At 30.9% G+C, this 26598-nt stretch overlaps 4 protein-coding genes and 1 long non-coding RNA gene across 6 annotated transcripts; 2 read left to right on the forward strand and 3 right to left on the reverse strand.

The window, feature by feature from the left end:
* Positions 1-8910: 8910 nt before the first annotated feature.
* Positions 8911-12227, forward strand: LOC144997248 (uncharacterized). 2 transcript variants are annotated; one of them, XM_078957113.1, is made up of 6 exons: positions 8911-9038; positions 9736-9875; positions 9977-10465; positions 10647-10778; positions 10914-11383; positions 11481-12227. In XM_078957113.1, the coding sequence occupies exons 2-6, from the start codon at positions 9764-9766 to the stop codon at positions 12111-12113; spliced, it is 1836 nt and encodes a 611-aa protein (XP_078813239.1). In that variant the 5' UTR covers positions 8911-9038; positions 9736-9763; the 3' UTR covers positions 12114-12227. The 2 variants fall into 2 exon arrangements, with proteins under 2 accessions (XP_078813239.1, XP_078813248.1); XM_078957122.1 differs by having other exon boundaries at positions 9744-9875.
* Positions 12228-12586: 359 nt separating this feature from the next.
* On the reverse strand, positions 12587-15172 carry LOC145032814 (uncharacterized). The gene is made up of 2 exons (XR_013677214.1): positions 14223-15172; positions 12587-14036 (listed from the first exon to the last, which is right to left on the reverse strand). It is a non-coding gene; the product is annotated as an uncharacterized LOC145032814 (long non-coding RNA).
* A 230-nt stretch (positions 15173-15402) lies between these two features.
* LOC144997264 (histone deacetylase-like protein) lies at positions 15403-16206 on the forward strand. The gene is made up of 2 exons (XM_078957131.1): positions 15403-15554; positions 15744-16206. Exons 1-2 carry the CDS (start codon positions 15460-15462, stop codon positions 16087-16089), a joined length of 441 nt encoding a protein of 146 aa, XP_078813257.1. The 5' UTR covers positions 15403-15459; the 3' UTR covers positions 16090-16206.
* A 3024-nt stretch (positions 16207-19230) lies between these two features.
* Positions 19231-20519, reverse strand: LOC145032820 (LYR family of Fe/S cluster biogenesis protein). The gene is made up of 2 exons (XM_078981768.1): positions 20344-20519; positions 19231-19810 (listed from the first exon to the last, which is right to left on the reverse strand). The coding sequence occupies exon 2, from the start codon at positions 19758-19760 to the stop codon at positions 19479-19481; it is 282 nt and encodes a 93-aa protein (XP_078837894.1). The 5' UTR covers positions 19761-19810; positions 20344-20519; the 3' UTR covers positions 19231-19478.
* A 4830-nt stretch (positions 20520-25349) lies between these two features.
* On the reverse strand, positions 25350-26056 carry LOC145004869 (uncharacterized). Its single transcript, XM_078963884.1, has 2 exons — positions 25981-26056; positions 25350-25897 (listed from the first exon to the last, which is right to left on the reverse strand). Exons 1-2 carry the CDS (start codon positions 26054-26056, stop codon positions 25350-25352), a joined length of 624 nt encoding a protein of 207 aa, XP_078820010.1.
* Positions 26057-26598: the final 542 nt, after the last annotated feature.

Here is a 26598-nt window from a genome sequence, read left to right on the forward strand (position 1 = left end):
ATTAGAGGCTTGCACACAATTAGAGCTTGTTTTCAAAGAGACTTTTGGATTGATCTTTTTGGAATCAAAGGTTTTGCTTACAATAACAAATCAGAGATATATAATTCTTTGTGACTTTCGATTTCTACTAGGCTTTAGAAGTTTTGTTGTTCAATAGTATGTGGCTTCAATAGTGTTATGATATAAATCAAAGTAGGTTGCATGTACCCTTAAGAGTATAAGGATTTGTCCTCATTATTACATGTAAAACCCATCAATATATTGTTATGGAATCCCCGAAGCAATATTGTCTACACATTGCTTACACTGATCATCTAGGATAGGTCCCTTGTGATCATCATTTTAGGATCAGAGAGTGAAAATAGTAGGCTTGAGTAATCAGGTTAATTATTTTGTGATATATATATATATATATATATATATATATATATATATATATATATATATATATAAGATTTAATTATATTATTATGGGTTTAAAATCTTATATGCTCACCAGGCTCCCACACCTAACCCACTCAATTTCTTGGTATCACATATAGCGGTAAGAAGGTATAGAGATAGTGATGTTTGAATATGTTAAGGATTTAAAGATTTAAGGTCATTAGTGTAACAAACAGTTATAGTGACTGTAATAACCGGTTTATGCTTATGTTTCTAAATCATTATTGACATCCGAATTTTTTTAATATTAAAACATTTTCTTTAAAAATGTTTTGGCTCCAATTTATCTTAAAAGAAAAATATTTTGGGACAAATTTTGCACTATTATATTCTTCAAAATGATACTCTATTTTAAATAAGAATACATAAAAAGTTTTATTTGGCCGCGAAAATTGGGGATGTCACATGAGGGGAACCTATTCGTTAATTCCTGATACTACTAGGCAAATTCATATTGTTACATCAGAAAATGAAGGAGGACAAGTCACAATCCTTGTAAAAATAATTTATCATTCATCCATGCTTACATTTGTATAATGTAAATTACAATCCATGTATAAATATTTTATCATTTAATGATGCTTACTTTTTGTTTCTTTTGTTTGTTTGTATTGTGAGTTTCTAGGAATTTTCCTAGGAGAGGACCTACTTTTTACAAGTGGTTAAATAGTAACTAAATAAATATTCTATAATATCTCGATAGAGAAAACTTACTGAGAAAATATTTTAAATAATGAATATAAGTGAGAAAAGTCAAATATCTATACAAAAGTTAACCAACTATGACCATTTTAACTTCTCGCTAACTTTCTGAGTCTAACGTAGATGAACGAATTAAGCAACTAGAAATAAAAACACTCTCTTTTTATATATGGCTTTAAAATTGTTAGAGATAGTGGGATAAAAAGACGTGGATGACATCTAAAGTGTAGAGTTCACTTTCTTTAACTGATAACTCGATCCTATACATGGGTTTCCCAAACTTCAATGTTACAAGATGACACTTCGAGTTCTCAGAAGCAACAAACTTAATTTGACTATGGAATATTTAAAAACATAAGCTTGTTATTCATTACAAATATTTACAAAAGAGTTAAAAAAAAGTGTGCATCATCTAATGTGTATAAATTCAAATTACACCAAATGTTTAAATGACACTAAAATCACCAACAAAAATTGAAGAATGTGAATTGTGATTGTGATTGAAGTGATATAATTCAAGGAGGTGGAATCACTACTCTCATACAAGTAATCATACAAGTAATCAGGGGAGATGAAGAAAAAATCAACAGAATAAATGGAAAAAAAGTTTGCATATATAAAGCAAGTAATTGAATACAAACTCGTCTTCTTCTCCTCAACATGTCCCATGTGCTATTATCAATATCAAATTGAATCTTTAGTAATATATTCACTTGAACTTTTTTATAATAATTTTCTTTGCATGATTTAATACCACAAAATGAACTTGAATATCAAGATCATACTATACAAAAAAATTCATGATTTCCATGTAAAATATAATACAAGGCAGTATATATGTTCCAGAAAATAAAAGGTTTTTGAAAAATTACTACCTAGAAGCTCTCATAGACCGTCTTTGTAGAGATCAACTTCACTGTCGATTGGGACTTACGGGAGAGATAGTTAACGATGAGCTCCGTCAATGGTGATGTTGGTTCAAATTACCCAGAAAGATGTGTAGAGAGAGAAAGATGTGTAAAGAGAGGAATGGGAAAGAGAGATGTAGAGAGTGAAAGATATGTAGAGAGAGAAATATGAGAGAGATACATAGAGAGAGAAAGATGAGAGAGAAATACGTAGAGAGAGAAATAACAGAGGGAATGTCTATAAAAATAAAAATAAAGTTCTATTTTAATAAAATTAAAATATTTTTTAACATGTCATTAAAATTTCAACATTTAAAAATTAGTAGTCATTATTTATTCTCAAATTTTCTCGCAATAAGAAATGTTCTCGAATGAACATACTTATATATATATATATATATATATATATATATATATATATATATATATATATATATATAGATATAGATATAGAGAGAGAGAGAGAGAGAGAGATAGGTTCAAATGTTTCTAGCAACTATTGTGTGCATGAATGCACCAATAGGAATTCACGAATAATTAAATAATTAAAAATTGTAATACGGGTAATTATGTAACTTTAGCATGATAATTAAAATAAAATCTCTTAATTCATGGAAATTACCATAAAAATCTGTTTGACCAACTATTTAACCCTAGCCTCTCATATCATACGTATTCTATTTCTGTCTCTTCCCATTTTCTTATTGACGATTTAACATAGTCTAATTAAAAGAGGTAGTCAAACCTCTTGCTACAAATCTGTCACACCTCAAAACCGAGAACAGTGGAAACGTTCTGGGGCGGAGGACGTCATGTAAAGTATCACAACAATGCAAAGTAGTAAACAAGCAACAACATCATCCATTGCATTAATAGTATAATTTTAAATACATGTGTGTTCTTTCATAGTATAATTCAACGTAATGAATAATCAAAATAAAAACGAGTCTTGACTGCTCCGTCTTCACAAAACCTAGTCGTCATACCTGTCTATTTGTGACCTGAGAATACAAGTTATTTTGAAAGCGAGTATCAGCAACAAAGCTGGTGAATTCATAAGTATTTATGTGTCTTTGATTTGTAAAACTGTAAGGAAAAGACTTGTAAATGTTTGAAGAAAAGTTTGTATAACTATGAAAAATCCTAGAAAATCCCCTATTTCCTACTAGTACAAAATGTAGTCTTCTACCAAGACCCAACTGTTTTGAAAGTATGCATCACTGTAAATGTGACGGTTTTTCCCCTGTATAACTATTATTATAAAAAATGCAGTCTAACTCATCGTTTATGTGAATGTGTCACAAAATAAAGGTAATAAGGAAAATAGTATATTTATATCAAATATAATCTACCTCATTGTTTATGTGAATGTGTCACAAAGTAAAGGTAATAAGGAAAATCATATAATAATTGTAATTGTATCCTTTTGCACTAGGATATTCACGGCGTGGTAACTCGCCGAACAGTACAACCATAGACATCCGTTGATGTGCATTTTCCCTACTGTAGCTAACAACCTTGGGTGTAGAATGGTCAGTCACGTATCGTATGTAATAATATCTATGTAATTGTATCTATGTAATAGTATCTATGTAATTGTGTCTCTGTAATCGTATCTCTGTAAGTGTATGTAATAGTATCTCTTCATATAGTATGTAATAGTATCTCTTCATATAGTATGTAATAGTATATCTATAATTGTACTTCTGTAATAGTATGTAATAGTATCTCTTCATATAGTATGTAATGTATTAGTATAGACTCATGAATAAACTGACTCTAGTGTGATACCTTGTACTTGGAATAGTAAGTAGTATCACCTAACTATACTTATTATAGTTACTAGTAATGTATGTGTGTAACCGAAATTATGCCTTTGCTACCCAAAGGTACTAAATTCACTGATATAACTTTTATGTCTATATATGTATACATGATATATAACTAATATTTAGACGACATTCAGACAAATAACCGATACCCTAAGGCCACATCCAAACAAGGAAAAGGAATTAAAGCGAGCTAGCAGTCCTAATTCCTTTAAACATTACTTATATATCTATACATATATAGGCATTCATTTGACAATATAAAAGTATAAAAGAAGTTTTGTAAAACCATTGAAAAGTTTAATAAATAAGAATTGATGACTTGATGTTAGTTTATAAAACAATTTGAAAGTAGTTTGTTTGATAAGATAGTTTTAAGTATAAGAAAAATCTTTGTTTGAAACACAATTGTAACAGAGTTTGAAAGGAAACATACAGTATGTAAGACAGTTTGATAAAGAGTTTTAACATGTAAAAACGTTTGAGAAAGTCATTTGAAGTAATATGTTTGGTAAAACAGCTAAAAGTGTAGTAAATCCATTTGTATGCTAGTTACTAATCACATGTGATTGATATAATAACTAGCATGATTCAACTTGTATTCCCCCCCCCCCCCCCCCATAAAATCATTTATAAACATTGAAAAACATTTAAAAGGTTAATTAAGGGTTATGAACTCACCTGTAGTGAGTGGATCGTATGGAAGTGTCGGACAAGTGCTAGGTGTCAAGTAAAGTCTTGAACACACACAATGATCCTAATAACATATGAAGACATATGTATGTATATAACTAGTGATTATAACATTAATTAGACAAGTATAAACATCCTAATGCGTGGAAAACACTTTGGTGTATTAATAAGTGAATATAAAAATATTCATATATGAATAAGTTATAAACAAAAGTAGATAGAATAACTTACTTGTTTGTTCGGAAAGTCGCATCAAACGAGATAACATCACCAAATTCAGCATAATATGCCTTCTCCAGTTCATCAGCACAAAACATCATCTTTACAATTAAACTCAAATGAGTAATTTGGATAGTGAGTTGGACGGTCATTCATTGTGTTTACTATCATTTGGGTATCTTTATAACCAATAACCCTATTAATATTTCTCTTTAAATTTTTATAGTCAACTACTTTGGGCTTTACAAACTCATACCCACCTCTCAGACTTGCCCTCAACTTATGAGCCATAGTTGGACCTATTTTTGATGTGGAAGCACGCACAATAAACTCTTTTTTTGAATATGACATTTGTCTCACTTTTTTTAAATCGCTTCTCATCTGAAGTGGATGGTTGTGAAGTTCATCAAACTGAAAAACTTTATAATCTGGAGTTCCATACACAGATTCAAATATAATCTTTGCTTGACAACCAATAGCTCTTGAATTTGAATTTCGTTTCCTCCTAACACCACTTGTACCTAATGTGTCACAAGATTTATTTTTCTGTTTACCACCACGATTACATATAACATGTTTCTTCTTTATAATCTTGTTATCAAACCTTGATTGTGTGCTCAGTCTAACATCAAAACCACCAATTTCAACATACTCAGAATACATTTTGATATCCAACTTTAATGATTTGAAGATTAAACCCATAAATGGAATAAGTTGAACAGGTACATCTGGCTTATAGACATGTTCTCCAATTATATCATCACAATATTATGCATCATGTACTGAACTTGAAGATTCACCACCTAAAATAATAATACATGAATAAAACAATAATATATATGAATACATGAAACTCATATAAATAAAACAAAAAACATTCATATATGAATACATAAAATTCATAAGTATTCAAAATAAATAAAATAAAACTAAACTTATTCATATATGAATAAAACGAAAAAAAAATAGTAAATTCGAAATTACAATTATCACACGTTTATTCATATATAAATAAGACAACAATTTATTCATATTAACATATTCATATATAAATAAATGATAATCAACAAAATTAAAAACAACAAAATAATTCAATAACTGATACCTTCAAAAAATGAGTACTCAACATCTTCTTCTTCACTCTCACTCATAGAAGAATACAAATCACCATCAATAACACTAGAATTCAACATAATACACCAAATGATCTATATAAATAAACAAAAACAATCTTAATATCGAATATATCTCACAAAAAAGTCGTAAAGATGAAAACCTGGTTAATTTCGAATATATCTCACCTCAACGTACAAAATATCTGAAAGAAACTTAAATCATATATGATCAGATGATGTAATTAAGAAATCTCTCTCAGTTCAGAGCGTAAAAACTACAATGATATATCCAATTAAAAATTAAATCATCTCCGATTTGAAATAAATATCTCAAACTACTTAACAAAAATCTGATGAAATAACTCCAATACATATTCGAAACTTGATAATCTTGATAATGAAATCCAATGAAACAACTCCAAAACGAAGATAATAAGCGTAATTCCAAACAAATTATAAAAAACAATAATCTTGATAATGAACTCCGATCTATCCGATTCAAACGATATACATACCTGATCAAATCGGAAACTGAATATGAAGTAGAAAACTGAAACATAGATGCGAAACTTCACGATTAATGGAATGAATACGTATAATTGTTAACGAGTTGTATAAAGAAAATAATCTTGATAATGAATTCCTCATATCCGATTCAAACGAGCTAAAGATATCATCAAATTAGAAACTAATAACAACGAACACGTAAGTTCTATGTAAAAAAGTTGCTAATTTACAAAGATACCCTTAATGAAAATGGACACACGCATTTTTTATTAATTTGAACATATTAGATAAATGATTGGCTAAGAATGATTTCTCCATTCTCAACATTTTTTATTTTCTCAATTGAACTTACCTCTCTCTTTCTCTCTCTCTCTCTCTCTCTCTCTCTCTCTCTCTATATATATATATATATATATATATATATATATATATATATATATATATATATATAGGGTTAGGTTCATATGAGACGGCCTAATTTTGTGAGACCGTGAGACGCATTTTTTTATTTTTTTTTTGTTAATTCAAGTTCCAAAAATAATATTTAAAAAAATGAATTTTTGGATTTTTCTATTTATTTTGCATTTTAAAATAATTTTTTAGAATATGTACAGTGTAATATTCTATTAGAATATTTCACGTATTTTCCAAAAAAAATGGGATTTTTTTTATTTTTTTATTTTTTTAGTTAATTGAAGTTCTGAAAATAATATTTAAAAAAAAGTATTTTTAGATTTTTCCATTTATTTTGCGTTTTAAAATTATTTTTTAGAATATGTCAGTGTAATATTCTATTAGAATATTTCACGTGATTTTCAAAAAAAACGGGATTTTTTTATATTTTTTATTTTTTTTATTTTTATTTTTAGTTAATTCAAGTTCCGAAAATAATATTTAGAAAAAGAATTTTTGGATTTTTCCATTTATTTTGCATTTTAAAATTATTTTTATATTTGGTCTTACAGTCTCACAAAATTATTTTTGAAATTATATATATATATATATATATATATATAGGGGATGGTTCACTTGAGAATAAAAAAAAAAAAAAAAAAAAGTAAAGATTTTGAGATTAAACCTCAGCCACATATTTCGCATTTGCCGCTCTAATGCTCCAGCGTACCAGCAACAACGGTGTATGTCTAATCATAAATGATTATATGGCATAGAGGTATAATCATACATGATTATACATGTTTATACGTATATACATAATCATAAATGATTATACATATATGTCTGTTCACAGATCGAGTAATCATAAATGATTATTATAGTTAGTCACAGAAGAGGTGGTGGCGACAGAGGTGGCGGTGGTATAAGTAATGGATGTGACAATGGTGGGGTCGACTGTTGTCAGAGGTGGTGGTGGCGGTGGTAGTTACGGTGGTGGGGATGGTGGCGGAGGAGAAATGAACTAGTGATACTGTGTAATCATTTATGATTACGTCAGACCTGTCGCGCCGGTACGCCGAAGGGTCAGAGCGGCAGATGTGAAATACGTGGCTGAGGTTGAATCTCGAGATCTCTATTTTATTTTTAATCTCAACGGAACCTATATATATATATATATATATATATATATATATATATATATATATATATATATATATATATATATATATATATATATATTTACTATCTTATAAAACAAATCCCACTATTTCTAAAAATAGATTGAATAAAATAATAATATTTTTTAAGACGTCCAAATCATTAAGCTAATTGTACAACTAATCACTAATAAAATAATATTAAAATTTAAACAAAATCCTATAAATCTTCTATTCCAAGGTTTTGATCAAATCTTTTTTCATCCAAATAAATACTCAACACCCTATAAATTGGTCGTTTCATGAATTTTCTTTATTTTTAATATGACATACTTCCTAAAACAAACTAATGATTGAATTGAAAATAATCATTCTCCATGGAAAAGAAATTAATTGTCAAAACAAACTATTTGTCGCCCGCCGATTTGCGCGGATGAACGGCTAGTGTGTGTATATGTGTGTGTGTGTGTGTGTGTGTGTGTATATATATATATATATATATATATATATATATATATATATATATATATATATATATATATATATATATATATATATATATATAATAGCTCTATTTTCAGGATTACAAATATTTCCTTTCTACGGATATTCTTTGGAAGATATAATAATGATTAATGGCACATGTATTACTCGCAAATATCGCAAGTATTTTGTCAAAATATGGCTAACTCACGATGGTCAATGTCATTTGTTTTCCCTAAATGGAGGTTGGTGAGTGATATTTGCACCAAAAAAAATTATTTTAATGGATAACTCTTTAAAAAAATTAAAGTTTGGACTTTGGACTATAGTCATCAAATCAGATCCGATTTAATGGACAACTTCAGCATGCAGTTCAAACTCATAAATGCAGTAATCAATACTGATGGAGCTCAACAACCACTTCATATTTCTCACATTTTTCATGACTCATAGAATGCAAGATTTCGTGCACCATTTTCTGTCGAAACTTCTTTCTCTTGTTTTCTCAAAACCTCTTTTCATTATTGGATAAGTACTTGTTATTTTGTAGAGACAAGCCAGAGTACCACTACCGGATTTCACAAGGTATCTTTTGCTGTTGTTGCATTTGCCATAACGTTGCTCTGAATTTTTTTATTTATTTATTTTTTTTTCTGGCAAGTTTGACTTCTTGTTATGAATGATTTTCTTTACGAGTCCCATACATATACATCAATACTTGTATTGTCCATTACTGAAGGTGTTGGGTTGAAAAGTGGGTATATATATCTATATGTACAAAGTTTAGAAATTTTCCTTTATTTAACCAAGAGAAGTGAAGGTACGTAAGAGAAACTGGATTGGATTTTATAGGCTCCTGTATATGGCCTTTGTTAGAAAAGCAACCACAAATTGTTTTTAAAAGAAGCCAAATCTGGTGTGTTGAGCTACTATATATCCTTATTTATGTAAACATCACGCACAAAAGTTTGCCAAATTTGCAATTGCTAATTAGTGGTTTATTTTATCTTGTCCATGCTAAAAGTTGCTTCCTACGATGGGGCTAAACGACTTTCTGGCTCAATTAGTATGTCATGAATTCATTTAGCTTCTAAAATCAAATCCGATTAGGTATTAATTAAACTACTAATTAGTTTAACTATCTCTTGTCACAGTTATAACAAGAACTTGAAAGTTATTGAAATAAATGTATGTTTTACTTTTACATGAGATATCTTACTAACTTGTTTTTAATTATGATTATCATTTAAGACAAATATAATTGTAATGATAAATACTACAGCTGTGCAGGGCAATAACGCGTTGTTCCAATGGTTGAGCTGAATGCAAAAATCCGGCAGCATCCTGCACCACCAACACCACCACCACCACCACCACAATCACAGTTGCATAAAAAGCTTCCTAGTCCAGAGTTTCTTTCTGGTAAGTTCTCCGTATCATTCATACAACAAATCCTACCAAACAAAACCCTTGCATTGGATTTTTGTTTAATATTTAATATAATATCGGAAATTAATACTTAGATGACAGAAGAATCGACTTCAATGAAATTTGTGTTCGTCTGTGCAAAGCATCGATTAAAGGGGATTGGAAAACTGCGGAAATCATCATTCAATTGACACCAGAACTTTTATACTCTAGTATCACAGAAAGATGTGAAACAGCGCTTCATGTTGCAGCATTAGGCGAAAGCACCACTTTCGTAAACAATCTTGTGAACATGATGGAAGTCGAACACTTGCTACTTCAAACCAAAACCGGCGACACTGCCCTCTGCTTAGCAGCTGCAGCTGGAAACGTGAAAATGGCAAAAATCATGGTGGCTAAGAACAAAAACCTTCTCACAATCCGTGGTAGTGAAGGATTAGTGCCACTTTGTGTCGCTGCATTTTATGGAAACGCTGATATGGTTCGTTATCTCTACAAAAAGTCCAACAGAATGGAAGGGTCTGAATGGAAAGCCTCGACAAAGCAATGGCTTTTGTTAAAGTGCGTTGAGTTTGATCTCTTTGGTAATATATATATATATATATATATATATATATATATATATATATATATATATATATATATATATATATATATATATATATATATATATATATATATATATATATATATACACACAAACACACACACACCATACACACAATAAAAACATGTTTGAATAAGAGATGTTGGAATCTTTTACAGATGCTGCACTTAAAATATTGGAAAACCATTCAGACCTCGCTCAAAATGGGACTATACTCGGAGTTTTGGCTCAAAAGCCTTATGCTTTTTACGAACCACAAACACATAACATTTGGAGAATCATCAAGTCAAGTAAGTATCACTCATTTAGCTAGGTATATATATCGATCACATCGGTGCATTAAAGTTATCTATTTTGTTATAAATGGTCTTCAAATTTTTGTAATTGTATTTCGTCTAGCTACAAGTTTTATTATGTGATTTCAGGCATTTGTTTAAAGGTAGGAGCTGATGTAGGGGAAAGCCAGGCTTTGCAAGTACTAAGAATGATTTGGACGAGAGTTGTTGAAAGGCCAAAGTCTGAAGTAGATAATATACTCAGAGGTCCGGGGACTGTGATTAATGGAAGGGTGACGTATTCGTCTCATATATTGTTTGTTGCAGCAGAAATGGGTAACACTGACTTTGTACTTGAGCTCATTAGTAAATATCCTGATCTTATATGGAAGAAGAACGAAAATAAACAAAGTATATTTCACATTGCTGTGTCTCATCGTAATGAGGGTATCTACAAACTATTATATGAGATTGGATCAATGAAGGATATTATAACTCGTCTCACAGACACAGATCGCAATAATATGTTGCATTTAGTTGGTAAGAATAGAGTGAAAAATCGACTTGAGGATGTCTCAGGAGTAGCTTTTCAAATGCAACGTGAATTACAATGGTTCAAGGTAGTACACATTGTATATCTTCCATCCATATTTCGTTAATTAGCATGTTAAAGTAAGGGTGGATGACATTTATAATCTTTTGTACATTGTGTCGCAGGAGGTAGAGTCTATGATTCCTCCTTTTTATAGAAAAGAGAAGAACAATGATGGGTTAACACCACTTGAATTATTCACCAAAAGCCATAAAGATTTAGTGTCGAAAGGTGAGAAATGGATGAAAGGAACAGCTAGTCAATGCATGGTGGTTGCTGCACTTATAGCTACCATCGTGTTTGCAGTTGCTTTTACAATTCCAGGTGGTTACAACCAAAGTGATGGCTTTCCTATGTTTCGCAAAAATGGGGTCTTCATAGCGTTTGTCATAGTGGATGCCATTTCTTTAATCTTATCTTCGACTTCAATTCTTGTGTTCTTATCAATCCTCACATCTCGCTATGCTCAACAAGATTTCTTGAAATCGTTACCCAAAAAATTATTGATAGGTTTAGGAACACTTTTCCTATCAATAATGACCATGATGGTGGCTTTTAGCATCAGCTTCTTCTTGTTATATGAAGAGAAGTTAATCACGGTTGCAATTCCAATTAGCGTTTTTGCTTTTATACCTATCATTTCATATGCTACACTACATTATCATCTTTTGATGGATTCGTTTCACTCAACCATTAGTTCAAGACATCTCTTTAAACCACAGAGACGACTTTTTTCATATGAGAATCCGAGATTGTAACTTTTGTGATTGTTTTAATTTGAGCTTCGATTTACATAGTTTGATACATGTGTACTTGAGGGATATTGGATATACGTAGTTTAGAATTGTTTCTATCGTGTAATTTTTATTCCTCCCATGCACAATATCTAGCTAGTTTAGTAATTTGTTTATTAAAATCTAATTTTCTTCTTGTTTCAGTTGCATAGAATAGATATATAGTGATTATTAAATTGCTATTTTATGAGTTTCGAAAGTATAGTCACACGTACGTGTTGTCAAACATACTAAAAGTGGATACAACACAATCAAATTTACATATGCAACCAATATAACCAATCCTAAAAGTGAATATGGTTGAACACTTTTTACAAGTTCAACACCAAATGGTTTACAAAAAATTACTTAACGTAACATTGGCCTCTATTATGAATTAATAAGTATCATGCATAAAGCTTGAAATATGCATTCCATACCCATTTAAACACAAAACGTTTTCAACATAAAACACATCAACTTATATATGAGACAACAAAAGAAACATGGTATGCCAAGTTCACAAACACACTTTATTGAAATGATACATAGCTTCAAGCGTAAAATTCGTCTTAATTTTCTTCTGAAAAACATCAGAAGTAGTCTTTACTTGAGTCTGAAGAAGGTAGTGAAGGTGCATCTAACACCTTTTAGGATGACGTGGCAGTCATCCATGTAATAGCCAACGATTTTTGCGTATTTCTTTACTTCCCATGGAAGCAAAGTGACACCCGTGTAAGTCCCATCCATGAAAACCATAAGAAAGATATGATTATCAGTTTTTTCAGTAGGGAAAGGATTACAGTTGCATAACCTTTTGGTCAACACTTTTCTGACCTCACCTGGTTTGACCCTAATGATCATCCGGTATCGGTCAGGCCGGGCAGGTGGAACAAACACTCGAATTTCCATATCTACTGCTGCCCTGTTTTCAAACACGGTCACCCTGCCTCCCATTTTGCCTTAACTGTGTGTATGAGTGTGTGTGTTTGTGTGTTCATGTTTTATACTAAATCAAAGAGGACAAGTCACAATCCGTGTACAAATATTTTATCATTCACTGATGCTTACTTTTTGTTGTTTTTGTTTGTTTGTATCAATTGTGAGTTTCCAGGAATTTTCCTAGGAGAGGACCTACTTTTTATAAGTGCTTAAATAGTAGCTAAAAAAATATTCTACTATAGAGGCAAATTTTTAATTTTTAATAGTGAAGACAAATGAGTAAACTCAATTTTTATTATTGAAGTCTTTGTGCTTGAGAACTCAAAGTTCCATCTTGTAGCATTGAAGTTTGGGAAACACTTGCATAGGGTCGAATTATCAATTAAGGAAAGTGAACTCTACACTCATATCTAACAATTTGTATATGTAATATTTAAAATCGTAAGAGACCAAATGCTCGGGTGACATTAAAATCAATAATCAAAATTGGAGAATGTGAATGTGAATGAGGTGATATGATTCAAGGAGGTGGAATGATTACTCTCATAGAAGTTGTAATCAGGGAAGATGAAGCAAAAATGAACAGAATAGTTTGGATTTATGAATCAAGTTCTTCTCCTCAACATGTCACATGTGCTATACTATCAAGATCGCATTGAGCCTTTATTCATAGATCAACTTGTTGTATAATAATTTGTTTAGCATGTATGGAACACAAACAAAAAAAAAAAAAAAGTAAGCATTTAGGTGATGTTTAAGCCTGGATATAGTTATACACTTTATACTCATGATTTCCATGTAACATATAATACAAGGCAATCATTATGTTCCAGAAAATAAACGATTTTCGATTCATATAACTATATGTGTTCATGTAATCTTATCTGAGGAAGTTGGAGATATCATTTTTCAACAATCAGTAGAAGAACATAAGATTCTATGGATTCTATCCCCAATAAGAAAATCCTACAGAAATGCAAATCATTTTCATGGGTTAAAAAACTGGAATAGATAATATCAGATGCAGAACCAATCAAGGAGATGCATAACCATACACAAACATGAAGAAATTAAATAGTATATCAATTACATTCAGGCTATTTTTATTCAACAAAACACACTACGATAAATCAATTTTCCAGATAAATATACCTTGGTCTGTTTAGATCGGGGGAAACGGCTAGACCTCTACAGATAATCTTTGTGTTCTACAGATGAAATCTGACGGAGTCAACCCAAGCCAAACCCAAAAAACCCATCTAATCTTTGCTCCGATATCTTCTGATAGCAAACGATTTTTGCGTAATATTTTGGAAATTTGTACCAATTATCGTGTAAAAGTTACAATGAAACGAGATAAAAAAAAAAAATTACGCAAAAATCATTGGCTACAGCAGTAATGGAGGCGAAGATCGGAAGAATATGGTATGGCGTGGACTGACGCCGGCAGGCTATTCACGAATTCTCCGATCGCCTCCCACCGGAAGGTTCAGATCGGCGGAGATATTAGTGAGACTGAGATGGGGTTTATAAGGCTGAATTTAGTTTTTCCGAAACTAGTCCCTGAACTATTTGTTAAATGACATATTTTGTTTTTCCAAGATTTATTTTTACAATTCCAGTATTGTTTTTGGCTACTTTGCAACAATCAACTTCCATTAATCGAAGATTAGAAAACTTTAAGGAATAAACTAGATTTATTATTATATCTATGAAATCAAAATATTTAAAATATCCATCGATCAATAAAAGATCCCAAAGTCATCAAGAGTAGATGAAAACCCACCAAATTCCAAAAAAGATAAATAAAAAAATATGAACAAAACCCAGCAATCACGATCACAATAACTTTAATATAAATACTCATAATCTTTTGTCATTTTTATGGAAGATAAGTAACCATCGTAAAAAATAGATATATTGATTCGTCTATATATTTTTTATACACATCATTGCTCCATTTTAAAAGGATACGTGCAAGCCTGTTCCCGTGGTCACCATCGAATAAACCCACACGCCATGGAAAATAAAAGTGTTGAAATACCGCAAGTAACGTTTTTTGTTACGACTATAGGTTTAAATATTACTATTATTATTTTCTTTTATCAATATTGCAGTACTTACTTCTTCTTTTATATTAAACTGATTATTTATATTAATTAATTTAATTTAAACTACAAAAATATAATATGTTTTTATGATTAAGAAAAATAAATATCTAATTGTTTAGAGTTTAAACTTGTTACAAAAAACATTTTCACATTTGTGGGTCAATCGTTAAGTGGGTCCAACCCACCTGGGCGAACTATGAGATCACATACTCCTAAAAAATCCTAATAAAAGGCTTTATAGACATGATCACATCTCCATTAAACTTTTGGAGAGAAAGATGGTGATGATGACAACCAGCTGCTGTATCAACCCACGGCCACCCACAGTTCCTCCGGCCACCACATCCATCAGTCAACCACCGTCATCCGTCAGGTATGTCAAATTAACCTACCTCCGTCGACGCATCAGCCGCCGTTGATCCAACTATAAGAACACGTGTCTTTATAAAACCCACCCTCCCAAATCTGTGCACGTTAGCACACGACACGCATCTCTTCTAACATACGCCTGCTAGACTTAAAGTTGTTTTTGTGTTGACTTTTTTGGGTTGTGTTTGTGTAGACCAAAGAAGGAGGTTTCTTGGAGGAATCAATGCGTAGTCGGAATGGCATGTGTGATAATTGGATTACAAGTGGAGGGCATAGTTGTAAATAACCATGACTACGCGGTTGCCATTGAGCCAAAGGTGGTGGCGTCCAAGATAAAAGAGAAGCGGTGGAGTGGTAAGAGAATATGTCCGGCATGGCAGTTGAATTCATTGGAGACAATTGTGCCGGAAGATCTTCCACGGCCATATCACAGGCGGAGATGGGAGGAAATTGGTGACGATCTGTCAAGAGTTGCTCCACCGGTTAAAGCTTCCCCCACCACCATCACCGCCGCCAGCAGTGCTTGTTTCTCTATGTAGATTCTTGGTCACTTAAAAATGTTACATTTTTTATATACTTTTGTAAATATCATTACAAAATACATGTTCACATCATATACTTAGATTGAAATAATATTCGACCTATTCTTACCGATACTACAAGTCTTGTTAAATTATGAAATGGACAACAAATTAATTAATAACTCGTTAAAAGAAATCATTAGGAGGCCATTTTTGAAATCGTGTGCTATCGATGGACTTAGATGTTTAGGTATCGGGTTAAGTTACTTTCCATGCATGCATGAAAATGTATTATATTCTTTGTGACATGTAAATTAAACGTGTTTTCTATGCCAAAATGTCAATATGTCAAAAATACCTTACGCTTTTTTCACAAAAGATTTGATGGATACCGTACGAATCAGTTTAAACCTATCATTAATAATTTGCTTATGTCACATCAGTTTAAACCTATCATTAATTATTTGATTATGTCACATGAAATTACACAAAACAAACATGTTTAAGAATATTTTTATAAAAGACAAATCGTTCTCCCGACATGAAATACTTGTGCATCTATGTCAATGGGGGCGCATTATCCTTTATTTACAACTGAGACTTTAATGACAGATATTTGTATGTCATATGTACCCTTTATAACACGAAATATATTTCTCTAGTAGTGGATGCAGCCGTGTAATTACATAACAAAAATTCCTATATAAATTACTATTGTTATAACAATTTGTATTTCATAAAATAATAATTACATGACTATGAATGAATCAAACTTGGTAAATTAACATTATATATGAACTCAATTGTCAGCGAAATTTGAGCCATGTTTAGTGGAAAGATATTAATTTCCATCACATGTGCTAGACAACGAAATACTACTTCTACTAAGATGGGCAGACTTCATAAATTGTCACTATATCTTGTTACTTCTAACCACATATTCAAAGATATAATATTAATTGTAAGTCACAAACATGTTTTTATAATTACTTCATACCATTAATGACAATAATGATTAATAATTAACAAATATCTTTAAAGAGAGAATATTTGGGTTGGTGAAGGGAAATAAGTCGTAGTACAAAAGCTTGTAAATTTTAAGTACATGTAGTACAAGAATAGAAGCTTCACCCCAGCCAAGAGCCAAAATCTTGGTCCACCATGAAGTTGTGGTTGTCTAGTTGATGACTCTTTTACAAGATGTTGATGCTACGTCGTTTTTTGACCCAATTACGTGTTATTCAACACAAGCTTTTAAATCACTAGTCATATTTTTGGGCATTATTCCAAAGGATTGCAAAAAAATTGATTAACTTTTGTTTGCTTGTGTTTTTCATTTTATATAGGTGGTCGTTACATGTATAATAAGGCAATATTGGTATACAATACTTTCTTTTGTATTACTTCCCTTGGTGTTAGTGTTTGTATAGCGTTATTATTAGTTTATCACTTTTCTTTTACACTTTAGGCTTAGATGTCTATAAGGCTGAGAGGAATGGTGTCGGACATGTCGGACTCCACCTTAACTCAGTAAGGAAATGGTGAGTTTTGCAGTGTTGCGGAAGAAGAGAGAATGGGAAGATATACAGTGTAGCAAGAGAGGACAAAGACATGATAGACTGTTACCGAGTTGGACTATCGACCTCGGCATGCCGAGCTGAGGCTACGATGTTTGCCAAGCTGACACAGCTCCTACTGATGCAATGTCAAGCCCACTCCGCGTGGCCTAAATACTCGGCTTAATAAGCCCACATTTATTAATTAATAAACATGTTTTACCGATAAGTTGTCTCATCACATATGAGACATGCATTATAGGGTGTTTGAGACTGTTTATTTAAAGTGTTTATTAGTGTATTATGGTTTGGCATCAACAATATGCACAAAACGTTTTAAGTGTTTGGGTTAAAAAAAAAAAAAAAAAAAAAAAAAGTTGATTTTCATAATAAGCATTTTTTACCAATTGTGTTGTTTTAACGTATTAGAGTCTTCTATTAGGGATAGAAACTAAATTACACTTTTACCCTTGATTTAAAGAAACTACAAAGTCAATATTATGTAAGATGTTTATTTTTTTGTCATTTTAAACGTATAAGCAAAATCTGTCAAAAACTAAAATCAATTTACCAAAATGACGCAATTCATGCCATTCGAGAATCTCGTTAAGCATTAAAGGAGCATCTAAGATTTAACAATCTTTAATAAAAATCGATTGTTCAAAGCTAAAGATTGTGTATTCGTTTCTAAAGATGGATACACAATCTTCACCCGTGTTTATATATACCGTAACAGGTAACCCAAACATTACTAAAGAAACGTTTCTTTTTTATTTTCTTTTTTTTAATTCGGTTCTATATATAATATAAATAAAATACTAAATGGTCAGGTATACCCCAAATAATTTTCTTAAACTAGAATTGTATTTAGGATAATAACAAAAACGACTTCTTGTTATGGAATATAACAAGATGAAAGATGTAAGTAAATGACCTATATAACATTCATTTTTTTTTCTCATTTCCACCAAACACTTTTCAAAAAATTTCTCTGATTTCACCGTTTGTGACTTTTTTCAACTAAATGGCATTGTTTATTTATTTGTATCGTAATCTACTCGTTTTCGCTATATTTCTTTCACTTTTTTTAGAAATCAATAGCAAAAACTAAGCATTTTCTCAACATATCACACTTGTTTTTCGGATTTCAAACATGTTCTTGAAATTTTGGAATACTTTTCTTTTCCTATCCGAAATACTTGGTCCAAAATCCAAAATGAATTTTTTGGTCAGAAAAAAGTATTTTGATATAACATAACACTAGTCCAAAACAAATCCGAAATGTATTTGACCACATCACGATTAATAGTTTAAATGAGCATAATAACTAAACATATTATTAAACAAGTTCACATACATTTGTTAAATTCGAAGATTCTAAGAAATTCACATTTTTTTTCTGGTGAATGCTACACAGAAAACACTAAAAACAAACCATCTTTCCAACTGGTAGCATTGCTTTGTTTTGGCATTTTATCAAACACCTAATGTTCCCTACCAAAATAACAACTTAACTATATATAAAACTCTTGTAAATTTTCACAGATAATGCTTATTGAATGCTACAGAAATCCACTTTAGACAAATCACACAGAAACAAAAATGGAGGAATAAGAAGCCTCAAATACATTTTAATAACAGTTACACCCTTAAACCAAATTAAGTAGTTTGATAACTGATAAGTGATAAATGTTAAAACCTCATAATAAGCTCTAAACTCAATGTAACACATGAACCCATGTCTTATACATACTCATTCAATAGAAAATCAAGCTTAACCCAATCAGAAACATAACTGTATGCTATACTTTCTTTAAATTTATTTCAGATACAAAGAAGAGGTGGAAGTGATTATGATTTTGTAGAGTCTAGATTAGATGAAGATAAGGTAACAGAATCAACAGTTTTAAGCTGATCAAGTTGCTTTTTACCCCTACGAAGCAAGTACTCAATATGTAGGAAATCTTTGCGATCTATAAGTTTTGAATTCTTACGAAATTCACCTGATATAATCGATTCCATGTGGGCCCGATTTTCAATTGGTTTAGAACGTGTTGTTCTGAGAAAACATCTGTATAGGGAAAGAACTTGCTTCTGAATACCAGATAACTTTTGTGCCCTTGAACTTCCCATTGCATCTTCTCTTTAATAATCAATACTTTCACCTTTTTTTGAAATGTTCCCTGTATACCAATAAAATAGACATCATTGGATTGTGTAAAATGAGTAAAGATTTGTTAAGATCAACTTGCAGCTAATGAATCTCCATTAACAAGCATAACAGTTCATGGGGGTGTTTGGATCTCCAATTACAAAGTGAATTGAGAAGCACAAATCACAATTTAGCAGTTTTAGGTTTATATTAGCAATCGATTTTCTTTGAAGGAACTCTATATACCCTAAATCTGATGTTTTTATACCAAGTTTTTTGGCGCATTGGGAATGATACATATACATATATACAAATACATTTGGGATTACTAATTCGAGTTTAAACTCAAACACCAAAAAGAAATTGAAATTAGTTAGATCTTCAGCATCCAAAAGCTCGATTATACACCTACATAATCCGCTAAATGTCGGATTTTAAAGGAAACAAGGAGGCGAAAACAAAAAATGGAGGTTGTTCTTGTGCAAATTCAGCAAAGATTGAAAATCAAAAGGCAACAGGAGTAAATACGTCAATTAGATAATAGAGAACAAAGAGAAGCCAAACCTTAAAAGAGCGATTAGAATCGATTGAGGAATTTCTGCTTCGTCGTCTGGTATAAACCTTGGAACAAATGCTAAAGTGAGAACATCTTTCGTGGACCAAAATATGGCCACGGAGTCGGAGCTCCGGAGGGTGCGGGAGGGCGATCGGCGGTTGTTGGGCTGAATTAAACATAAGCTGTGAATCCAATCGACTGTGCGTTTGGGCTTCAGCTGCTAATAAGGCGAATCGGGCGAATTCTCTATTCTAATTAAAAGAAAATAGTTTTATTCTCATATAAAATTTATATGGACTCCTAATGATTTTAACTAGTTTATAATTTATGGGAATCACGGTTATAAAAATAATTAAATTTTTATAATAAAAAAATTAAAATTATTAATCAATTATTTTAAATAAATTACTAGTTAAGAGATATTTTTATTAGTTATGTGAAATTATAATTATTGATTCAAATAAATATATAAAAATAATTTTAATATATATTAGATTTTTTTTGTGAATTAATGAAAACAATAATATAAAATTTAAAATTTAATTTAAAATAGAGAATAAATACATTGAAAATAACATCACATTAATGAGAGGATCTAATAAATTTAAAATAGAGAACTAATAGATTGACAAGTGACAACACATTAATTAAAAGATCTAATATAGTGACACATGACAAAATAATTATTCTTTTATTAGTATAGGGAGATCTCATTTTGTCATGTGTCATTTTATTATTTCTCATTTTGTCATGTGTCATTTTATTATTTCTCCTAATTAAAAGTGTTATTTGTTAACTCCATTTCAAATTTTAAATTTCAAATTTTTCATTCTAATTACATTAAATTAATAACATTAGAATAAAAATTAAAATAAAATTAATATAAATTTTAAAATGCTATAATTTTATATATTTTTTTAAAATTAAAATTTATATAGTTAAAAAAAATCTTAATTAATAATTTATTTAAAATAATTAATGAATAATTTATAGTTTTTACTATAAAATTTTAATTAATTTTGTAACCGTGGTTACCACAGATTATATAAACTAATATATGATAAATGGAGGCGATTCTTTTTACTAAAACTTTGGTTTTTTCTTTATTTTTTTTTTATGATATAAAAAAAAAGACCAATAAGCCTTAACACTTAAATCAATATTCGAAGTAAATTTTACACTTTTTTTTCCAACAATAAAAGTTTACGGTTAACATTGAAAATATATTTTAATATTATAATAAATTTATCAATATATTACACCTTGCAATTTAATTGTATAATGTCTAAATAAATAATATTAAAGTTAATTAATTAATTTTGTAAAATAATTTATGTTATGAATAATTTTAAAACTAAAATTACAACATTGTGTTAGTACGTTACTAAAGAAACATTATATTGGTTCTATATTTGAAAACATACAATTTAAATAGGGTTTAGGTCATTTTTTGTTATTCAATTTTTGGTTTTGTACTAATTTGATCACTTAACTTTTTTTAAGTTTTGAAATATCATCAAACTTTTGACTTTGTATTAATTTAATTACTAAACTTTTGTTTTGATCATTTAACTTTTAGATTTGTACTCATTTAATCACCTAACTTTTAAAATTATGCTTATTTAATCACTAAACCTTTAAAAAAAAATTAAAAGTTTAGTAACTAAATTAGCATAATTTTAAAAGTTAGGTGACTAAATGTGACCAATCAAAAAGTTAAGTGATTAAAATAAGCACAAAGCCAAAAGTTTGATGACTTTTTAAAACTTAAAAAGAGTTAAATGACTAAATAAGCACAAAACCAAAAATTAAGTAACAAAAAATAACCTAGATTCATTTAAATACCGGTTGATTTAAATTAGTTTTTGATATAACATATGCATCCCATTTGACCTAATAAAGTTTTCTTTCAAACCCCTCCTCCTTAGAAAAAACCTTATCTCAACTTCTCAATCGACTTAATAAAATTTTGCGACATTCAAAAAAAAAAAAAAAAAAAAAAAAAAAAAAAAAAAACATTAATTATTACTAACCTTATACAACAAAATGATAGTTTTTTCCTTACTTTGCATTTAATGTTCAATTAAATGTTTAGTTAGTTAAGTAATAATGAAGGGGTATTTTGGTAAAAATATTATTTATTTTTAGAAGTGGACTATTATTTTGGGACAAACCAAAAAGGAAAGATGGACCATAATTGTGGGACGGAGCGAGTATCAATTAAGTTAAGGATGTTATCTCGATTCCACTCACCAAAAATATGGTATCATCCGCATAAAAACACGTATGATAGCCAAAAATCACCATCCTCAATATTGATGCCACAAAACAACACTACTCTAACCGCATCCTACACGACTATATGTATCATTTTCCTTGTTAAAACATAATGTTTATACAACCAAGTCCTCGAGGTAAAGGCTTGAGGTGAGACTAATTATAAACTAGAGTCTTCTTACTTCATTTGGATGCTCTGATACTTATTGATCATAAAGGAAGAACTATGGCCAGCCGTAATCTGGCCGCAACTTCGGATTATGTTATAATGTCAAAGTTAAAGTGTATTACTCGAGAGATTGTATTAGAATATTAGAAAGAATTTGGGAGTGAATTCTTACTTGGTGATACTTATATGGAAGAGGTATTTGTAGTGTTGAAAGAATTTGGGGGTGAATTGTTACTTTTGTCATATATGTTTTTGTAGGTGATCGTGAGTGGTATGTTATCCTTAATTCAAATAAGACAGGATGCCTTCTTTGCCTCAATGTAACTTTGGACTCAAGTGTGTCTTGGCTCCATCGCACCTTTGCTCTGGTTGCTAGTGTATTACTACTTGGTTAGAACATATGTGTTGGATTATGGGTCATTTCGATATAGATCACTACTAATGTTCGTCCCAAGAATAACAAAAGGAAGTTTAAATTATATTAACAAAAAACAATAGTTATGAGTAGGAAAAAAATAAGAAAAGCAAACACATTTGGTTCATATGAACATGTAACACCTCGATTTCTAGGTGTTTACATTTTGACCCTGAGTATGAAAATTGTTTGCAAATTGGTCACAAATGACATATAAGTGAAAATTCGAAATAAAAAAAGGAAGTTTAAATTATATTAACAAAAAACAATAGTTATGAGTAGGAAAAAAATAAGAAAAGCAAACACATTTGGTTCATATGAACATGTAACACCTCGATTTCTAGGTGTTTACATTTTGACGATGAGTATGAAAATTGTTTGCAAATTGGTCACAAATGACATCTAAGTGAAAATTCGGATTTTCATATGAACATGTAACACCTCGATTTCTAGGTGTTTACATTTTGACCTTGAGTTTGAAAATTGTTTGCAAATTGGTCACAAATGACATTTAAGTGAAAATTCGGAATTTATCACATATGTTGGGCGTACGCTTAGTACGCTGGGTGTACGTGGCAAAAACTCAAACCCTAATTTTTAGGGTTTGGACCCTTCTTTCGTACGTTATAACTTTAGAAAAGATGTAAGTAAAATGGTAAAAGTATAATCTAGTATATTAATATTTTTCAACTATTATTGATATATCAAATAATTTATGTCAGGGAATCTTCGTCTGATCCATCATGTGGAAACAACCAATCTACCTAGTCCACCGAACAAACTCATACGGTGGGAATTAACAAAAGAACAGTCCGAGAAATACTAGCAAGACTTCAATCTTTGGAGTAAGAAATCCGATGAATGAAAAATAAAGGGGGATTTCGAGAAGAGGATGAATTGGAAGAAATTTTTAACGAAACTTTTGAGGTAAAATAATTAATTTTAGAAATTTACTATCAATTTTTAACGAAGCTTTTGAGGTAAAATAATTAATTGTTAAATTTGCTTTGATTTTTTATTAATTATTTTTTCTTTAAATGTAGAGAAGTGAGAATGTAGATGGTAATTATTGGATGCTAAGCCAGGTGGGCCAACAATTCGGTAATTCACGGAAATCAAATCGAGTAAATGAGGATGATGATGTTGATAATCAACCAGAGTTTGATTGTAGAAAACAAAAACAAATCGTGAAGGAGGTTATAATTTTTTTGTATATTAAATTTTTTATTTTCTGAAAGTATATTAAAAAAATTAATATGTTTTTTGTAGAAAAAGAAGAAAAAGAAGGTTGTTGCTAGCGACATTGTGGATGCGAAAAATCATATACTCGAGCCTCCTATTGTAAAACCAAGTCGTCCGAGTAGAGTATTGAAACATTCTCAATACCTTAGCTCTCCATACGTTTCGGTAAGTATGTTAAAAACTATATTTACTAAAATTTTATTACTATATGGATAGTTATTGACTACGTATATAATGTAGGTTCAAAATGTCCACCGATATAGTACTGGTGGGGTAATACGCAACGAACCACCTCCCCCCCTCCCCCCCCACTCCCCCCATATCTGTTAGCGATCCCCCGACACTTTTATTGGAGTCATATGTGATGCAGGGTTGTAACGCCCTTTCTCTATACATGGAAAACAAACCGGCTGTTTTTATGAAACATCAGTTATACAATGAAAAAATGGAAGCAAAGCTTTGGGATCTGCTGTTTTGTGCAACTGACTTGGGATTTTTAGATGAATCGGTATGAAAACATTTCTTTATATATAAATTTTAAATAATTTATAATCTACTTATGTTTAAATTAAATTTAACTACAACATGTTGACATATAGGTAAGGCTTTTGAATGAGCGGAGACCAAACGATGATCGATGGACAATCATGTCATCGTTATTTCGGTGCATTGAGATGCTCTAGTGGGGAGGAAGTGCAATGGGAAATCCGATTGACCCATTGGATGGATGTAAATCTTGGCTAGAAGTTGATTGTGTGAGTAAAAATATTATATATATATTCAATTAATTTGTCATATTACACTAATTAAACGTTCTAATTAATTGCAACGGTTGTGTGTTAAAACATGTTTATTTTTCAATATGCATCAACCTACATCATTTGGTACTTGGTGAGTTATGGATGGGCACGCTATCGTTGAATGTGTACGGTAGCTTGTGATATTCCGCTCCTCGATCCCCTACTCGTACAATCGCTCCTCGTTTGTCTAAATTTACCGCATGTAGAACATTCTTGCCATATGGGACGCTCACCTTGCGACAGAATACGGTCAATGTTTCTTGGCCTACCCGGCTGACGCATCTCCATCATGGGTGGCTTCACAATCATCAAATCACCGGGGATCTTAGACTCCAATGGACTTGGTAAAGGGTTCACAGACTCCTCGTAATTTTTCCTCAGTGTCTCTATAAAGTATGCTTTGAAATCAAATTCCGAACAGTCTTTGTAACGGCTCATTGTGAGCACTTTTATGACATGGCCACAAGGTAAGCCATCTATTTGCCACCGGCTACATGTACAGGTTCTTTGTTGGAAATCAACAACAACACTTTTATGAGTAAAACTTTTCACTACAAATCTACTATTTGAGATAGGGTACACCATCCAATTATTACAAGCATTCTTATTTGCTTGTATAATCGTTTCAGCCCATGGGGTGAGTGTTCTTTTTGCTTCAGCTAAAAAAATAGGCATAATATCATAATATCTTATGAGTAGTAAAATAACATTTCAAATACTATTATATGTAAAATATTAGTACCTGCAACATTACGTTTCTGAAAACTCCATTGTTGCATTGTTGCACGAAAATACTCAATCAACATCAATATTGGCATTTTTCTTGGAAATCTTGACATTGAATTTATCGACTCCACACTATTTGATGTCATAAAAAAATACCGATTCCCAGGAAAATGTGACATGACCCATCTTTTTGGATTGATGTTTTGTAGGTATTCCTATACATGATCATCTACCTTTTCTTATTTTTTTCATCCCATTATCGAATTTTTTAATAGTATAGGCTTTGCATGTCTCCCAAAATAATGTATGTATTGTATCGCTGCTTCTAAGTTTTGCTGAAATGTTGAAATACAAATGGATACCACATATTCCATGATAGGTGTGAGGAAATATATTTGTAATTGGCCTCGCTATGGATGGAGCCCTATCATATATGAATGTAAGGTCTTCCACGTTGCCTATACATTCACGTAGTTTTCGAAGTAAAGGCACATTCTCCCTTCCCCGCTACAGTGGCCTTCTTCTACGAATCCTGCCACCACCTATCGTGTTTAGTCAAAGGGACCAAACACCGACAACCATGGAGACGGTGGTGGTTTGTGGTTGTGATGAGGTTGCATGTGTGAGTGTGGTT

The sequence above is a fragment of the Lactuca saligna genome, chromosome 1, assembly GCF_052625555.1.
Source record: "Lactuca saligna cultivar CGN05327 chromosome 1, ASM5262555v1, whole genome shotgun sequence".
In the NCBI taxonomy this organism is placed as follows: domain Eukaryota; kingdom Viridiplantae; phylum Streptophyta; class Magnoliopsida; order Asterales; family Asteraceae; genus Lactuca; species Lactuca saligna.